This window comes from Chrysemys picta, chromosome 1, assembly GCF_011386835.1.
Source record: "Chrysemys picta bellii isolate R12L10 chromosome 1, ASM1138683v2, whole genome shotgun sequence".
NCBI lineage: Eukaryota > Metazoa > Chordata > Testudines > Emydidae > Chrysemys > Chrysemys picta.
Genome location: NC_088791.1, coordinates 238,135,525 through 238,155,855, shown reverse-complemented (window position 1 = coordinate 238,155,855; position 20,331 = coordinate 238,135,525). Strand labels below are relative to the sequence as shown.

At 40.1% G+C, this 20,331-nt stretch overlaps 1 protein-coding gene across 3 annotated transcripts in view; it reads right to left on the bottom strand.

The window, feature by feature from the left end:
• The window catches only part of NPAS2 (neuronal PAS domain protein 2), a 148,015-nt gene extending 128,046 nt beyond the window's left edge, over nucleotides 1–19,969 (bottom strand). For all 3 annotated transcript variants that reach the window (XM_005283251.5, XM_005283252.5, XM_065580890.1), the window contains exon 1: nucleotides 19,559–19,969. In XM_005283251.5, the coding sequence (XP_005283308.2) occupies nucleotides 19,559–19,836 (278 nt within the window). In that variant the 5' untranslated portion in view covers nucleotides 19,837–19,969. The remainder of the gene's footprint in view (nucleotides 1–19,558) is intronic.
• Nucleotides 19,970–20,331: the final 362 nt, after the last annotated feature.

Sequence of the window (20,331 nt, the reverse complement as noted above, 5' to 3'; positions counted from 1 at the left end):
CAGTCTGGCTTATCTACAGTAGTAATTCATCTAGGGGAATCAGGGTAGCCAGAGCCTGCTGCTAGGAGAGCGAATGAACTATTCAGAAATGGAGGGGCGGGGGGTGGAATTAAGAACATTATTATTTATCAGTGGTATTGTAGAAATTTCAGGCAGGAGGGGAAGATTCTCTTTCTCCTTACCTTCCAAGGTTATTTGCTTTTTCCCTTGTTACCCTCCGTCATTTGGTCTACATGATTAGCCTCAGAAAGCCCAAGAATAAGCCAGCTGGCTAAGGCTAAGGTCACATCTCTACCTGCCTCCTGCATGTTATCCCGTACCTCAGTTAGACTGATTACTCAGGGCAGGTCTGCACTACCACTTATGCTGATATAACTTACATCGCTCAGGAGTGTGAAAAAGCAGAGGTGGAGTAATTATGCTGACGGGAAAGCCAATGTAGCGATTCTAGTGTAGACTAGCCCTCAATAACACCTACATTTCAGGCTTTTCTGTGCTTGAACACAATAAGCAATGAAGCAGCAGAAAGTCGGATTATGGGTTCTGCAGAGATTTTGGTTTTTCCCTGAAAATGGTCAATTTCACATTTTCACTTAGACCCATGAAAATAATACAGTCCACTGCTAATCTTCTAACCAGCCAGCCCCTTACAGTTCATATATGTTTTCTTTCTTAGCTGCTGTTTTAATGATATTTTTTTCTTTTTAAAACCGTATACATGAAAATATGATGATCTTATTTACTATGGGCTCAATCCAAAGCCCATTGAAATCAGTGAGATACTTTCCATTAACTTCACTGGGCTTTGGATCAGGCCCTGGGGCTCACTGTGGATGGAAGACTGTAGTTTCAACTGACTTCAGTAGGGCTCTGCCTGGACACAAGGGTCTGTCCATGTGAAACCAACAGGGCTTTGGTTTGTAATAAACTAACAGTAACAGTAAACAGGTCCATTTCACCCTTACTCTTGTAACATGACTAAGGATTCAATAAACCACATTTATACTCTATTTCAAGTATGTAAAATACCATGGGGGAAATTGCAAATTTGGATACTTATTTTAGGCAACTCATTGATGATTTAGATACCTAAACCCCTATTAAATCCTCTTCTGAAAAGAAATGTCACAACCCCCTAGCCAGGTCTAAACAGAAAAATGCATTCTTGGTTACTGTTCCGCTCCCCGATCTGGATTTCCAAAAGCAGACAGCTTCCAATAACACCCCAAGACTCTAAGCAATAGTGACAAAAGCAGACTTCCTCAGTCAAAAGATCCTGAAGATCCTTCTGTCACCCAACCAGCTTCATGTCTAGGCTGATCCTCAGGCCACAAGCTCTCATCCAAGACCTGATCTCCAACACAGACTTGGAAAACAGAAAAACTGCAACTTCAGCATTCAGTGAAACATGTGTACTGCAGAACTGAACATCATCAGAATAATAATAGCACAGCAGATAACCCAAACCATCTCACGTAGTTACCTCTGATATATCTTGAGCAGGCGGGGGTGCCAGAATAGAACCCTGTGTTACTCTATATGAGAGAGCCCACGAGGCAGAAAAGCATTAGGCCAATACTATCCTCCAATAGCAATCAAAGAAAATTGAAAGGAAAATTTAGAATATACAGAAGCCCTTGTTTCATTCATGCCCTCTGAAGCCAACAGAAGCTTTTTGCTTGATTTAAAAGGGTTGTGGATCATGTCCTCTATGCACATCTTTCATTGACTCTCTTTGCCTGGCACACACACAGTAATATAGAGGAGAAAATTATGTATACCTAAGGTTGTCAAAAAATTGGATGATATTTGACAATTAGTATGCACCAAATCAATATAATTAAAGGCTGTGTTTAAATGCATGCATGCCAGGCACAAATTTAAATTTGTGCAAGCAGTATTGAAGGGACACTGTCTCCTTTGTCTTTGAAGTTCTGGCCTTTTCCTTTGGATACATGATATTCCACAAAGTTAAATGCTGCTTCAGGACCGATGAAAACTTCTTCCTTGCCCTTACACTCTACTTACAGTCTATCTGTAGGGTATCCTGGTTCACTTAATACTCTAATTTGCTTGTTTCCTTTTGTTGTCTTATAGCTTTTTTTCCCCCACATCCTGACTGTAGTTCAGGGGAAAAAAGCAAGCTGTGGAATATATCTAAGGTAATTTTTAATTACCCTAGCACCTTGGCATCTAACGGCTTCTCTGGACAGAGACTTAGTGCGTGAAAAACCACAGTGTGAATGTACAGCGCACTGGCCTGCCACACATTAAGTTGCCATGTGGACCCTGCTACCACACACTAAAATTTCCATAGTGTGCTTTGATGTACTGCCCCTTACTCCTCTGCATAGCCGCATACGGGAAAGTATTAATCTTGTCCAAAATAACTGAGAGAAATGGATTTCAGCTATACAGTACTATCTGCATCAAAAAGTTGCCTTTTCATGATAATGTTGACATGCATAATGTTGAGTACTAACTATACTTTGAATAACTATATGAAATCACATAGTTATTTTGAAATAGTTTAATTTAAAATTCAAATTAAATATGCCTTTCTGGAAGGATGGAAAATCAACTTGAACTAAATGCTTATCAATTCTATTTTATTTCTAGTCAGGCCATCCTTTCATCTCACACTATGAAGCATAACAACGCCTGAGTTTTTTTCCTTCAGACTTTGATCAGTGTATTACCATGACAACAGCGTATTTACTGTAGCTATAATGGCTGGACTTCAGAAAATGTTAACTGGGTCCCTTGAAAGTTTATGGAAGAGCTTTTGGTTTCCACACTCTACATGAAAGAACATTTCTCTTAACTGAACGTATGGATAATTTAAATTCACTTTCAAATTAGCCAATGTTTTTAACAATGTCCAATGCCTCTAAAATGGTTTTAAATGTATTTAATATTTTTAATAATGAAAAACAAATCAAACTTTTAATTATGAGCTTGCTCACTTTTTTGCTGACTGAAGTCCATAAACCATGGAGTTAATGCATCAGTTTGGCAGGATTTGAAGTATGTACACAATGAAGGTTTTTACTCTTCTTGTTTACATCATTATTCTTTTTTAGAGCTTGGGAGCCTTGCATAGTGACAAAGAAAGATGTAGGGCTCTGTTCATACACAACTCTCATCACAGTGTCTGACTAATTGCAACTAATTTTAGCTTATATGCATCACCTATAACATTGGTCAATCACTACTATCTCCTGAAAGGTTTTTATGCTCTTTAGTTAGAAAAAAGGACAGGTTTATTATTCAGGAATAGTTACATTATCTGACCCTTGCATATGCAAATATCTGCAAACTCACTGTAGTTGACACTTATGCCTCTGTCCTTCAAGCTTTAAAGCACAACCTAGTTTACATACTGATTTCTGTTTATTATATCTGATTGCCAGCAATATACTATAAAGTCTGATCCATAAATTATGTCTCTGCAGCTAAAAAAATAATTTCCTCAAAAATATGGTTAAAGGGGCATAAAGGGGGTTATATTATGTAGGCATACTGGATGGAAGGGGGAAAATATACATTAGTAACAAGAAATATAGCACCGTTAGATTATTATAAGACATAGTCTCCAATCCAGCAGAGTAATTAAGAATGTGCTTAATTTTAAGCATATATTTAAGTCCCTTCTTCAGCAAAAGGGCCATGAGCGTGAGTTCAAAGGTAAGCCTGGATTTGCTAACTCAGAAACATACTGCCAGACAGCACATGCAAGAGGAGAGAAAACATTTTGTAATAGCAAGATTCCTAAAGTTTGTTTTTGCCTGTTACAAAGAACAAATTCATAAGAATAAAATGTCTTCTGCACTAGATTTTGTCAGTGTATAATTTATAAATGTGTACATAAAAAGTTTCTTTCATGTCTGTTGATCTGTTTGAAAGAGATGGAATTAGAAGATCAGGAACTAATTAGAAGCTTAAGTTTTGTTACATATGGATGATATTTGAAATCATTCATATTAAATATATACTTATACCCATTTTAATAACTTGAAATATGAACTAATAGTCAATCAGATACAATATGCATGGCTTTAAAAAGAAAACAGTGTATTATTTATGATCATCAGTAATATATGACTTCAGCTATCGCTAAGAAAAAATCTTGACAAATCTGATTTTACTCCTATACCAAAATGGATGTAATTTAATTTAACAAATGCCTCCTAAACTGTGGTTCTTTTCTGAAAAGTGACTGCAAAAAAGGCCGCGGGATTCAATATTTATTTTGTTTCTCAATTATTTACTCATTAAATTTACTCAGATTACAATTTCCAAGCCAAATTTAATCTTTCTACTCTATCTTTTTTTCGCTGTATAGATGTTCAGAAACAACGTTATCAGAATTGTTTTATAATGGAGAAAGTATTTTTTCATTTATTTCAGACATTGAAACCATTTTTATTATTGGTTTTTTTTTTTAAATCACCTTGGGACAGACACCAAACCTGAAAAATGTCTGCCTGATAGGTGAAAATTTCAGGAATTTATGAGCAGTTGAAACAGAGATAGAATAGAAACTGTTACACAACCTTAATTTATAGTTAGTCATGGTGAGCATCCCAATGGTAGTCCTAAATACTCCAAAACATTGAGGGAGAAATCTTGGTCACACTGAAGTCAAAGAAGCCAGGATTTCACCCTAAATCTGCTTTGTACTGCTTGCCTGGCACAAAGCAGACTTAAACCCAATGGACACAGTTCCTTGAAGGATTCCCCTTGGCTTAGGTGCCATAGAGCCACTGTAGTGAGTCTTATGTCATCCCCCATCTTGGCCACCAGCATAGGGGATGTGGCTGGAGAACAGGGACATGACCAGAGCATCCCTGCACCCAGGGCCAGTGCAAGGAAGTTTCGCGCCCTAGGCAAAACTTCCACCTTGTGCCCCCCCCCCACCCCACCCGCGGCAGCTCCCCACCCCAGCTCACCTCTGCTCCGCCTCCTCCCCGAGCACACCGCCCCTGCTCTAATTCTCCTCCCCTCCCAGGCTTGTGGCGCCAAACAGCTGATTGGCGCTGCAAGCTTGGGAGGCGGGAGAAGTGGATTGGCGACCGCGCGCTCAGGGAGGAATGCTGTAAACAAAAAATTGGGGGCACCGCTTTTTGGCACCCCCAAATCTTGGCGCCCTAGGCAACCACCTAGTTCGCCTTAATGGTAGCACCGGCCCTGCCTGCACCCTCCCAACCCCCTGCTGCCAGAATGTCTCCGGGGGGAGGGGGCTTGTTAGCCACCAGCATAATTTAGCTTTCGACTACTGTACACTGTACCTGCTGACCAGCTCAGCTTAAAGTCACCTTTGGACCCCTAAACTGTGCCAGACCTTCTGCAGGTGTAACTCTGGATTCAGCCCATAATGTGCATGTAATACCATTTCTGTTTCATTTCTTTGTATATACACACTGGTAGCCTGTTGATTTTAGATCTCAGAATTAAGAATAAATGTGACTTTTACATTTTCCCTCATCCTAAATTTTATAGTAAAAAGAACAGTAATTTGAGAAAACAGGAAGGCTTGCCCCTCAATACACTTTACTATAACATCACAGAGTGATCAAGGCAGAAAACCTTTAGCCTTGAGCACTTTATAGAAGGAAAAGGTCATTTTTATTGCAGGATAAAATGTTAATTTCTCCCTCTATTCTGTTTAGACCATTATACCTTATTATGGGCAGAACAGCTAGCACCACCTATTATTAAGTTATATAGTTAAGGTTGCATGACATTTTCCATTATAAGACCCTGTTTTCAGTTGCTTATAACTAGGGCCCTTTGTTTTCTGTTTTTATTTTATTTAATTTTTCACGGGAATTTATCAGTGTTTATTACTAGAACAAAAACAGATGAAAATTGGTGGATAAAACTATTAATAATTTTTATGGATAAATATTGGGGTTTATTTTGGTGAATGGATGGGCAGGGGGGAAAAGTATTCAGTAGATTAATGCTTTGATTAATGGAATTCAATGTGGTTTGCTGCAGAACTAAAACAGAACTCAAAACACAATGCCACCACTGAGTTTAAGAAAACAATAAAAAATCTCTAATCCCCAAATAAAATTTTCATTTGAATAAACAGTTTACTGTTGTAGACTTGTATCAGAGGAGTAGTCGTGTTAGTCTGAATCTGTAAAAAGCAACAGAGGGTCCTGTGGCACCTTTAAGACTAACAGAAGTATTGGGAGCATAAGCTTTCGTGAGTAAGAACCTCACTTCTTCAGATGCAAGAAGGACATCTTGCATCTGAAGAAGTGAGGTTCTTACCCACGAAAGCTTATGCTCCCAATACTTCTGTTAGTCTTAAAGGTGCCACAGGACCCTCTGTTGCTTGTTGTAGACTTAGAACTAGTAGCCTATAAATAATTACATTTAATAATTGGGCCACACCATTTGCAGCACATACATTCAACTTCATCCTTTTCTCCTGTTTTTGTTTTATTAAAACTTTCGAATACTTCCTTGTGTTCTGAAACGTATTCTGATATAGATTTTTGTTTTCTTCCCGTTTTAGTGTGTCAGATCTTTACACCATTATCCACTAACAGTTTGAAATGTGTACATGGTGGGGGTGAGATTTATCAGTGTGTGCACAGACTTCAGAACTTGTGCGTATGCCTGTTTGTTTATTACGTGTATCTTCTAGACTAATACATAGCCTTACTTCAACAGGCAGCTTTGCATATACACACAGACTAATGTATAATCTTAATACATGTACCTCATGCAATGTATTGTATTCCTAATAAAACAAGTTATTTTTTATACAGTTGAATGATACAAAAGTAGGATGAAAAATGGAAAAAAAACAAGTAATACTTAAAATCTGGTATTTTTTTCGGTAAAAATCAGTTTAAACTGAAAACGAAGGGCTTATAACTTTGCCAAACTTTAAGCATTCAGGTTGAAACTTTCCATGCTGGGTATCTGCCTTGGGCTGATTTTTTTGGAAATTTTCAGTTAAAAGTGTTCAGCCATTTCCAAGAACAAGGCTAATGAAAAATACATGGTCTATTCAAAAAAATTCTGGTGCCATTTTCTTTGAAAAGATCCAGTGCTTCCATTCTTTGGAGCAGGAATTTGAAATTTGGCAGTGTGTGGTCTTTATGTCAGAGATATGTCCTTGTTGTTCCTGTAAAAATCCATCCACATCCATGTTTGGAAAAAAATCATAGTTCAGCAGTGCTCAGTAGAGACTGAAATTGGATGAGGAGATAGGAAAGGCTGGGACTGAGAGGCAGCGGAGTAGATGAAAGGAGCTGAGGAGGGTCGGAGATAAATCTGATGAGGAGCCAGAGTGCACAGGGAGAACTAGGACTGGCTGGACAAAGACACTGGGACAAGGACATGGGTGGGACAGGATGGCACTGAGATTAGAAATTGGTCTAATAAAAGATATTACCTCACCCATCTTGTCTCTCTATTTTATCAACAGCAGAAAAAAAAATCAAAAATTGCTGCCTCTTTTGACTGCTTCTGTAGTCCTTTTATTCAGGGGGAAAAAGGCAGCCTTCACAGTTTAGTCTGCAAAAACTTAAATTGATTTAGGTACCAAAATGATCTTTTCACCTTTTCCTTGGACCTAAAATGTGTTTGCCTCTAGTGAATAAAGATGAATGTTTTGCATCATGCAGCCCGGGGGGGGCGGGGGGGGGGGGAGGGTACTGTAAGGCCTCTGAGGAGCTAGCTTAAAAAATAGTTCTGCGAGATGATCAGTTTTTGACCGAATAAGTAGAAAATAAGTAAGCGAGTTCCAATGCTTAGTATGTTGAATAGTCTTAATTGTTGGTTTCATTCTCACGCTTAGATCAGCAGTAGGGTTTATAGAAAACAACATGTTCCTCCAAAGTTTATATTGTACATCTTATAGAGGAGAGCTTACTTTAAGCCATACATTTTTTCTGTACTTTTATCCAGTTAGTAACCATTCTGGAGGCTTTCCCCCAGTCTCTTTGCCCAGCCATTCTTTAGGTTTACTCACTGATGACAAAATCTCTTATTCTGTCAATCTTTTGCTTTTTGATCTGCCATTTCTTGGATGACAGTGTCACAGTTGTCTTAGAGACCTCAAAACCAAACAATAACTAGGGAACTGTGGATTGTTCTAGAGTAATTATGGTCAGGACTAGTAGCGCTGCCTATTATTAGGGGTGCCAACATTCTCCATTATAAGCCCCTGTTTTCAGTTGCTTATAACTTTACCAATTTTTAACCATTTGGGCTTAAATTTTACATGCCAGATGTGTTCTTCAGGATGATTTTTGTTCTTTAATTCTAGTGAAAATGGTTCAGACATTTCTGAAAATGTAGCTAGTGCAGAATACATTATCCATTAAAAAAAAAAAAAGCTGTTGGGCCCTCATGCTTTGGAGCAGGGATTTGAAATTTGGTAGAGGGGTGACTTTTGTCTCAGGAATGTGCCTTTTGCTGTCCACGTGAAAATCTGCCTACATTCAGCCTTTGAAATGCTCTGTAGAGACTTCTTAGATTTTAGCAGCTATCATCCTGAAGATTACTTTTGCACTGAGCATGCTCTATTCCAGGGCTCAGCAGGACTTCCCCTACAATTGCAACTCTGGGCTTATGCAGGCCATGCTGGGTCCAAGCACATGAACTGAGAACGGGAGACTGTCTTGTCTGTGCTCTTATGATCTCCCTGCTGGGCCCAGTCAGAATGGAGGATGAAGCTTCATGATTCAAATAAACAAGAGCTGGACCTGTAGGGAGGGCAGGAGAAGTAAACTGGGACAAGAAGCTTGGAGGGGAAGTTGGGAGTGACAAAAACTGGGACTGGAGACTTGTAGGGGGAGATGAGAGAAACTGGGACTGGGAGTTGGGGTGGAGGAAAGATTGGGACTTGGAGCTGGGGTGGAGGGGTTGGCACTGGCTGAACAAGGAAACTGAGACTGAGAACCAGGGGGACGAGGGGAAGGAGATGAGAGAAGACTGATCTGACAAGGAGCTGGGGTGTGTCGGGAGAACTATGATTGGACAAAGAAACTAAGACAAGGAGCAGGTTGCAGGGGAGGGGGGGCATTGACATTGAAAAAGGAGCCTGGGGAGGGAGATTGGGACAAGGAGCCAGTGGGGATGGGGAATGTGGGCAGGAGGATGACTGGAAGCTGTGGGGGAGTGAGAGAGATCAGATGAGGATCTGGGAATGGGGGAACTGGGAGTGACTTGGACAAGGAGCCTTGAGGAGTGGGGATCAGTGATGCTAATGAACCATGTGAGTGTCAATATGATGCCACATGACAGAATTTCTGACTTCAGTTTACTTTCTTAAAAACCTAGGAAATTACCCACAAAAAACTACATTAAAGTTGCAAAGTCAAGCACTCAAAAATTAGGAAATGCCAGACCCTTAATTCAGCCCCCTCGTGCATACATATTATGATACAGTCTTTAATTACATGATCACATACTATTTTTTCCCCTGCCCACACTTCCCATCCCAACGACTCCCAGTCTCAATCTCCCTTCCTCTCTCTCACCAACAGAAGTTTGCCCAATAAAAGATATTACCTCACCCACCTTGTCTCTCTAATATCCTGGGAACAATACAGCTACAACACTGCATATTGACAAAATAGTTTATATATTTTACAAAAATCCTCCACAACAAATGTAATACAAGGTAATTCTCCAAAGACTTAGCAAACAGAATCAACATTTATCAGTCTGTTTAACAACAAATTGATAAATTAACACACAAATCACATCAGATATAATGTATGAGGAACTGGGAACAAAATCTTCTTTTAGAGCTTGTGGAAGAGAAAATATTAAAAAGTTATAAAGCTGAAGAAACAAAATAAATGACTTCTAATTATAAATCTGCTCATGCCATCCTTGTTACATATGGAGAAATTAAAGGAGAAGACGCATAATAAAGCAAATGGATAGCCAAAAGTTCAGGGCAGCTAATATCCTCAGGGCCATATCCAGATGAAGGGTAACTTCCAATTTGCTGGCTCAGAAAAGCACTTGGGCTCCTCTGTACTATACTGACTTTCAGAGGGTACTTCCCACTTATTAGCAGCCATGTAGTGCTTAACTTCGCTGCTTAGCACCGCTCCCTTCCCATCCACCCATCCTCACTGAAATATACGTCCTGGCCTTGGTTCAGGATAGCACATAACCATGTACTTTAGCCCATCCCCGTTCAGGAGAGCACTTGATCAACCTCAAGCACATGTACTTAACTTTAAGCATAGACTTAAGTTTTGTCCTGAATAGGGTGACATTCCTGAATTAGGGCCATGATGTTGGGCATGCACAGAGCCTGCTCAGGACATTCCACAATGTTCTCATCCAGGGGGACTAAGCTAAGGAAGTATGTACCCCAAAGACAAAGATTTCTCCCAGGATAACAGCTTTGTATTGGTCAGCCTGGAAGGTAGGGGAAAAAAAGATCCATTGGATCAGAGATGATTCCTATCTTCCCCATGCCAAATTTTTTTTTTTTTTTTTTTTTTACAAAAAATAGAAAAAAAAATAGACAAAGGTGGGAGAGAACTGAAAAAGAGAGGAGGCAGATCTTGCAGTCCAGTTACTGAGAAATGAGAGGCTCCATCTCCCATCTTTCCTTTAAGACAACCTGTAGGGCACCTGGAATCAGTCCCTGTTGCTTACTTGGAGAGTCCATGGACTGAGAGGTAACAGAATACAGGAGGGAAGGAGTGTATTTACATGATTGTCCTCCCTCCAAGCGGTTCCACAAATCCACAGCATGCAGGAGTGTTTTTAGATCCACCACAACAGGCTGATCTTTTCTCCTACATACATTGGTCATCGAGGAGCCAGGTAAAATCATCTACGGCCTCTGTGACTCAAGAAGCCACGGATACTTTTGTTGGATAGGCCCCTCATCATTGCCTTTGTGAGATGATGCCATTTTAGCTGGGATTAATAGGGTGAAGAAAAAAATGTTGTACACTGTTAACTGATTTTTGCAAATACACAAACTACAACCACGTTGGGGTACAGCATTAGTGAATCAGTCTTTCAGTCAAATTTCACTGAATAAAGAAATGCAGTTGTTAGTATGGGTGTGGATATTATCTGAATAATTTTCAAAAATTCAAAAGAAAACCTGTATAATCTTGCTTTGGCAGATTCAACGAACAGGTTAAATTCTTACTTTGCTCTGAGGACTTCAGATGAAAATCGCTATATATAGTAAGCACTCCATATTGTTGTTCATTGCTTTTAACTCAGGTAACCCCTACCTAAGAAGCTGGGGACAGAAATGTTCAAAAGCCCAAACCTGTAGCCCTTTGTCACACAGAACTCCCTTTGACCTCAGTGGAAGCTTTGCCTGAGGCTAAATCTACACTACAGGGGGGGGTCGATTTAAGATACGCAAATTCAGCTACGCGAATAGCGTAGCTGAATTCGATGTATCGCAGCCGACTTACCCCGCTGTAGGGACGGCGGCAAAATCGACCTCTGCAGCTTCCTGTCGACAGCGCTTACTCCCACCTCCGCTGGTGGAGTAAGAGCGTTGATTTGGGGATCGATTGTCGCGTCCCGATGGGACGCGATAATTCGATCCCCGAGAGGTCGATTTCTACCCGCCGATTCAGGCAGGTAGTGTAGACCCAGCCTTAATAAGGACTGCAGGATCAGGCCACAAATGAAATTCTGCTTCCTCAGGGTTGAATACTGGCAAGTTTGAATACCTGCAAGGTACTTAGTTGTTGAAAAGGTTGCACTATATATTTTTAAGGAAATTGTGGATATTAGGGGCCTCATTCTCAGCAGTTTTTTTTTTTCATTTCAATAATTGTAGCTGTTAAAATCAACTAAGATATGCCAATTTACAGCAGCTGAGAACCTGGCCCTTGTGCTTGAGAGAAACAGATAAGATTAAACTGATTATTATCACTCGGAGACCAATCAGATTGAGGGCTGAGTATTATGGATCTTATTCAGGCAAAATTTCCTTTGACTTCAGTGGAAATCAAAAGAATTCAGTAGCAATATACAGTGTAATGGAGACTTTCTAATCTTTATCGTAAAAACACCACAATTGTTAAAACAATAACTTGTATGACTAATCTTTGTACTCTGCATTACTCTTCCTGAAATTGTTGGAAATACACCAGCATGTTTCAATTAGAAAAGAACTACTGTTTGATCGGGATATCTAGTTGGACATACTACTGTACATTGCAGAAACACTGAGAAAATACCATATGTAAATAAGAAAATGGCTTTTCTCTATTTTTAAAAAGGTTTATTAGTGTACCTGAAAATGTAGCACAAGATCACTAAAATATGAGGAATAGAAAATTTTTTTATCTTTATAACTGAAGATGAAGCAATATAGATGTTGGTCTGATGAACAGGATGGAGTTACTGAAAAGGTAAAGAATGGTCCATACAGAAATAATAAAACAACTTTTTCTGTCACCATAAATTAAAGAAACTTTCACTAGAAGTATAAATGCCAAATGGATTTGTCTAATGTAAAGCCTCTAATATAAAACCTTTTTCTGTTTTGGATGAGAAAACCAGAAATAGACAAAATGCCACAAGTAGAATCTGCAGACTTATTCCATAAGGCCCAGTGAAGAAGATACATCTAGTTAGAACAAAAAAAAATATCCTGCCCTCAAACTGATAACTTTGCAAAAACAAAGGTTATGAATAATGAGATGCAATATCCATCAACTCCTGCAACTGCAAAATTAATTCCAATTCTTCTGTACAATACAAGAGATAATGTTCACTATCACATATCAGTGAGAGTATTCCCACTTTAGTCAATGGATCTACTGTGCAAGCAAGCCTTGAATGGTCAATCCACTTGTTGTATTTGACTGAAGTCAGATAACCCAGCAATGTTAAGTTTCATAGAATTTGATTCAGAGGCTCCACAGCACTTGTTGATTCAGACAGCCAAAGTGAGAGCTTCATTCTGAAAAGAAGCCCTCAATGTAAAAAGTTGCCTGGAGTCTCAAAGTGTGAATTAAGAGAAAATATAGTGGACAATTCATCAACTGCAAAATATCAAAATTAAATCAAACCCAATATGATTGTGTCAAAAACTTTTTATGCAAAAAATTATTTTGGTGTGATGTGTAAATTTCAATTTTCTTCCCAGTGATTCCACTTATCCAGTGAGGTCCAGTTTTTTTAGAGGAAGGAATATAAAAATATGAAGTTTGAATAATGAAGTACATGCTTTCTTAAAACAGAATAAATCATAGTGACAGACCTGTAAAAGTGACTGCCAAATTAGAAAATACATTTTTAACAAATTTAGGTTCTATCTTCAGGCTTTATTTTGTATATTTTATTTTTAACTTGATTGAATGTTGATTACAGAGCACCCAAGAACCTGTACCGTTGATCTGCTCAATAGACAGAACAATCTGACAGCTCTCTGAAAAAGAGATGTCTATTAGTTCAACAGAATCACTGTCCAATACACTGTTTCGCTGTCACCATTGGGAAGTGTGGTTAATATTGCTTATTAAATAACACAAAACAGCTTGAACAAGAAATACAAAACTCAGGAGTGATTTTAGATACAGTACACCCTTGGTATAATGCCCTTCATTACTGTACTGTTAAAAAAAGGGGGGGAGGGATGTTGCATATTCATGGATAATTTTTATCCAGGGCTGAGCCCAAGGGCAGAAACTAAGGAGTGGGCTCCCACTCTGTCTCCCACCACCTGGGGCTGACAGCTGGGAGCCCAGAGTCCCGCTTCTGCGGGGGAGCTGACAACCAGGAGCTCCTCCACTAGGGGCTGAAGTCGCAAAGGTCACCAAAAATCTCCCTCCCTGACCAACTTGTAGCCTTAATTAATATTAATTAATTAAGCTAACGCCTCTATCCAAGGTGACTTCATTAACAAACTCCAGCAGTTTATGATTCGTTCTGATTGTCCTTTTGCTATAATGAACCCCTGGTTACAACGAAGGCTTGGATCCTGACAGGTTTGTTATAGCGAGGATGGACTGTATTTTGCTTTTTCCCAACTGCCTATACAACAACACTCTAACATGAAAAAGTACAAGAGTCTGCAGTTTTATTTTATAATATCAGGATGCATAAAAATCAATTATTTTAAAATATTGGCTTTTTTCAATCAGAAATTTTTATTTAAATTAAACAGATTTTTTTAAATAAACCTATTTAAAATTAAATTTGAAATTGACAATTTATGTTAAGGTCTAAACTATTAAAATAATGTAAATTAAATACAACAAATATTGAGTAGTACCTCTGCCAATTTTAAAATAGAATCAAACCACCGATTTGGTTGACATTCTAAACTAGCTTTTGACAGTGGTAGCCTTTTCTGCAGAAATAGGGAGAATGTTTTTTTCATTTCAGTTTATTCAGCTAGTTCAGTTTAATGACTAGTTCATTTAAAGTTAAGAAACCAAGTGGGAGTTGAAAAAAGCAGGAAACCTTGTTTTCCTCTTCCAGCCTATGAAGAAAAACTAGATGTGATAGGATGAGATCTACTGGTTCTAAAATCTTAAAGGACATGGTGACCAGAAGCAAGCAGGGCAATTCATTAACTACAGATATTTCCTTTGTGTAATAAATCAGTTTTGAATGTAGAATATGTTTTGATAAACTTTTTTTCTTAAGTATCCAGCACATTTAAGTTTGATTTTAAAACATTAAAATTGTGTTTTTGTGCATTTTTGATTGAATTTGAATTTCCATTCACATAGAGCTTGACACAAATCATAAGTAAAAAATTATGGTAACTAAGAAATGCATATTTCAGTATTTTCTAACATACTAAAAAAAATCTAAAAGTTAAGAATCTGAATAAATGTTAGTTAAGCTATATAATTGCTTCATTAAATGTTTATAGGTGTAGATATCCTCCTGGTTAGCAAAAAAAAATGCACCAAATTTAGAGTACAGAATATAGTTAGTTACAATGCAACATGTTTTAATTAACCAGTGAGAATCAACCTCTCTTTAGGAAAATAAAAAGCATAAATACAACACATGATTAAAATTGATCACTTAAATCAAGGTTTCCTGCTTGTTGATTTAAATCATTATTAAAATTGGTGATTTATATATTTTTGATTTAAATCAGTCCACCCAGTATAGTATAGTCAAGTGTGTGTATTTGCTAGTTTGAAAAAACTGCCAACTTTGGTGTCTGTACCAGACAACAGAGTAGTGTTATCAACTGATTAAAAATAGTGAGAGATTGTTTATTTAAAAAATCAGGATGAATTCATCTAAAAGCTAGCAAATATTATCAGAATGACTTTTAATTTTAAAAAAATACTATTTTGTCATCCAGAAGCTGGCAACAATATAAAGTCTTTAGATAAAAAAGGTAAATTTTGTTCATTATGATAAAAATAGTCTAGCATTAAAAAATATACTTGGTCCCTGCATAGGCTACAGTGCATGGGCCTTGCCTAAACAGATTGCTGCTGAAAATGTGCATCACCTGGAGCCACACTTACTCACATGTTTTGGGACTTATATAATAACAAGACAACTTAAAAATTATTTCCCAGAACTACATTTGGCATATATCCCTTCAGCTCAGAAACGCTCCAATTCAAGGAAAGCTTGGTTCTCTAGAACAGAGCTTGTAGCCCAATGACTCATATTGCTTAGATGGAAGAGCAGACTGCTGCCAGGGATAGACGCTTGGCACAGCAACTTGGCTGACCTGGCATCTAAAAAGCAGGTAACATTTCAAAGAGGGACCTCACACAAATTTGAAAAGATTCGGTATGACTTTTTAGAAATCTTTGATTAATTCCTAGTGGATAGAAACGAAGCTGCCACTCTCTGTTCCCATCCTGCCCCCTTCCTTCCTTTCCTTTCCCCCAATGAAACCAACTGGGCTCCATGCAGGCTCAGCAGTCCACAGTGAATCACAGAGCAGGACCAGAGCCTTATACTATGAATAAATATTGTGACATACGAGATAATAACATAATATCAGCAAGACTAATACCTCTGTATTTTGTTTAAGTCAGACAATAAACCATTTATTTTTTAAAACGTAATTAAGCAGTCTCATAACAAATCTGTTAAAAGGGTACTGTCAGCTTGAATTGATTTCCACAGAACTACTTGTGTGAGAGAACTTATTCACAAAAATAAGTATTTGAAGGATCTAACCCTAATTTTATAATAAACAATTTTTTATAAAACCTAGGGCCAACAGCAAAACAAAATCAAACCAACAGAAACTGCTATGTTTACACAAATAAATATTCCTCTGCAGAATCTGAAACTCAAACACTGCAACACTAGGAACCTGAAAGTGAAACTAACTATAAACAAAAGTAAAACCAAATTCATTAAAATTCTACATTGTCCAGGATGAGATGAGAGAAGTACAAAAAGTAAACATAGAAAATACATAGTGACAAATATATTGGATTTTAAAAATTATTTCACTTTTAATAATTATAGTAATAATACGGGTAATTGGTATGTAGGTTGAAAATTATGTTTAAACAAATATGTATTTAACTGACAGTAGCTCTTCAAATCTTTACGCTCATTATATAAAAACCCTACATGAAAAGTATATTAAGGTTGCCAAGTCAAGTGCTCAAAAGTTAGGAAATACCACAATTAAGGCTGCCCATGTAACCTTAATTTGGCCCTCTTGTGAGATAGCCTTTAATTACATTACCATATACAATTTTTCCATAGAATTTTGCAAGTTTAATATTCTTTTAATGTACTTTTATGCAATTTCCAAAGGTTTTTAAAACTTTAAAATTGAAAAAACAAAAATTTCATCATGAAGCATATTGAGCCCCACATGGGTCATCAGCAGGGTTGGGATCTTTAGATCCACAGCAAAGTCCTCTATCACTTGAGTTAACAGAGTAACTGGTAGCAGTAGAAGGTTATCTTCTATATGGACCTGCTAGTAGAAGAGGATGGAGACACACTTTGCCAGTAGCTTTCACAACAAATTGCTATCAAAGGAATGTTCCGACGCCAGAATAATCGGTTCAATTCCAGGTTCTGGAGGGGAATGTGCTCTAGTCATTACAGATCCTTCTGTACCTGTCCTCCCCAGCTTCTGCCCCTGTCTCTTCGCCTGCTGCTATCCACTTGGATTCCTACCCCTCCCCCAGCTCCCAACCTTGCCCCTCTTCTGCAACTCCCAACCCATTTTCATTCCTGTCTTTCCCCGTTCCCAGTTCTTGCCCTTCTCCACCTCTTGTTCCCATCCCCCCATCTTCTGACCCCCTCAGCTCCTGCCCTATCCCACACTTCTGCTCCTAACCCCTGCATGCCCAAATCCTCCCTTCCTGCATCTCTTTCCCCTCTCCCCACTACTTATCACTCCTCTTCATTTGAGCATAGCTGTTTCCTCCATCTCTTCCACAGTGCCTCCTCTCAGTTCTGGTGCTCAGCACCACTTCAGCCTCTGGAAATGAGGAGGAGCAACCAGAGGGAAGCTGCCTGCTCAGCCCCTGCAGCCTTAGGTTGGAGGATGATCAGTCACTCTGTAGAGATGGCACATGCACAGAGTGGAGCTGTGAGGAGATGGAGCATGCTCAGCGCAGAGTCTTCAGAAAATTTAGCAGCTGAACTCTAACAAATCTCCACTGAGCATGTGCAAATTGAGGTTTTTTAAAAGCTTATAACTTGGCCAAATTTGCATACATTTTCACAGAAGCAACAAAAGGTACATCCCTGCCACCGGGGTAACATCCCTGCCAAATTTTAATTCCCTGCTCAAAATCATGGAGGCATTAGAGCTTCCAAAGAAATGGTTGTAAGATTTTATTTTTTTAACATGGACAAAACAATATTTTTCCCTACTATCATTCTCAGAAGTGACTGGACTATTTTAGCTCAAAATTAAAAAAAAAAAAAATCAGCCATAGGCAGACACCAACATGGAAAATTTCAGCCCAAAACATTTACTTTTCACAAAGTTAAGCGGTTGAAAACAGAGATTTATAATGGGAAGTGTTGGGCAACCTTAACTATAGAGGTCACTACTTGCACTGCTTATAATTAAGTTACAGAAAAACTTGTTGAAAATTTTACTGAAAAGATGATGAAATCATAGCTCTGTATCTTAAAATACAAGAACAGACAAACAGTGTTAGTGTTAAGTTCATGACATATATTATTGGCCCCAAACCCTCACACATGCAGGTTACTCGTGGGTACTCACATGAATAACATTACTCCTAAATGCAGTCTGGTTGTTTGGGCCTTTCGTTAGCCAGCCAATAGGTTTCAGAAACAGACACAGATCAATGGTTGAGCTGATTACATCATGAAACTGCAATCACTAATTATTTAATCTAACTAAACAAACATCACTATGGGAAACAAATTAGCATTTCATACATGAGTGAAGGAGACAATTTTCCACTTCAGGGTACAGCCACAGTGGACACTTGTTGAATTTGTACACTTAAAGCTCATTTTATGCATGCCCACACTAAGGGGTTTTATAGCCTTTCTGGAGATTTAGTACCATAAAAAGATTAAAGTTCCTCTGCTGGCTATAATATTTATAACAGCTAATTATTTCTAAATCACTGGAGTGAAAGTAAGATATCATCCTGTAAGCAGTTAAGGAATATCAAGTAAAGTTTTTGGATTAGCATCCTCACTAATTGCTAAATCACTCCAGTGCCCTGACAGGAAAAGAACGCTACACAACTCTTTAAGAAACAAGGTCCATGTTGTTAGAAGTCTATTTAGCAACTTTTCTCTGGTCTGCAAACGAAAAGAAAATTAGAAGAAAACTGACAAACGGTTTAAATTACAAGAAGCTCTTGGCAAATGACAACCTTGTGGCCCAGTCCTCAGACAAAACTCTCACTGACCTTAGTGGGAACTTTGCTTGAATAAGGACTGCAGCATCAATGCCCAGATCCCCAGATCACTCTTCAACTCTGTCTGAATACAGCCACATGATAATTTTTGAGGCCATGGGACCATCAGTGCTTTCCCAACTCACTTTCCATGTTCAAGCCAAATACTCAAAAACTAAAACGAACGTGTGTGTGTTTTCTGAATGGACAGTAGCTGACAACCCAAGTTCTTACACCTCCTACTGTCAGAGGTGATGTCCATTAAAATGCAAACCATTTGCTATACAGCGTCCTGACATGAGTGAGTAACCCAGAATACACAACCTCCATCCTGCTAGCCAGGAAGGGAAGCTCGTGTGTGAGGCTCCGTACATGTGCCTCTGCCAGAGGGCCACAGGGGATCAAACCCCGCCCACAGCATGAAACCCAGGCTTAGGCGAATGGTGGCGGCTTGGGGCAGAGCCCTGAGGGCTCAGTCTCGTTCCCTTCTGGTTCGACTCAGGCGGGGGTAGCCTATCATGCCCAGAGTGGAGCTGTGCGTGTGTCCACACGCGTCTCCCTGTCCTTGAGGGCGCAGAAAATGCGAAGAGTGTGAGGGGGCTGACCCAGCGACGTGTGTGTCAGTGCGCGCGCACACACACACACACACACACACAGAGGAGCCAGTCCCCGGCTCGCTGTCTGCCCCCCCCCCCGGCATGGAGCGGCGGGATGCGCCTTACCTGGGGTGCTGGGGGAGGCGGGCCGGCTTAGCCCAGCTGCTGCTGCTGTCCGCTGTGGCGACCTGAGCGCGGGAGCCGCGGCCGCTCTGACACCGGCTGCTGCTGGGCTTGATGCCGCCGCTTTTCTGGTGCCTCCCGGTGCCGCTGCGGCTGCTCCACTCGCGCAAGAGGCCAGGCTCGGGAGCCGGCAAACTCGTCCTCGCACACGACAAGCCCGGGGGTCTGGCCGCCGCCTTCCTGCTGGGGCTGCTGCTGCTGCTGTTCCCGCTGTATCTCATGGTGCAAGGGGACGCCGCATGCCGGGCTCCCGCTTCCCCGCCGCACCGCACAGAGACACGCGGCAGCGCGGGCTCCACCGGGACCGCCAACCAGCCGGCACCCCGGGCTGCTGCGGGGCGAGGAGAAGGAAGTAGGGGGGCAGAGGGGCTGCTGGCTGGGGTCCGTCCTGGTGCATTAAGTTAAATGCACTGAGGGGCGAGGCAGGGAGGCTGCAATCCCGGGACTTCTCCTTAAAGTTGGTGCCCCGGGGGCGAGGAGGGAGCATCCTCCCAGCAAATCCTGCATCGTCCCCCACCCCCGCTCAGCAGAGCTTTTGGGGCGCAGCCCGGCCTGCGCCCGGCGATCATCGGGGTGCAGCTCCTGCGGGAGGGCTAATGCGTGGTTGCCGAATTAGCTGGAGGGGGGAGGCGGGGGCTGCTTTGCTATAATCGGACTCTCTTGCAAGGAAAAGGTAGCTGGGCTGCAAAATTGGTCAGGGCTGAAAAGGGACCCGC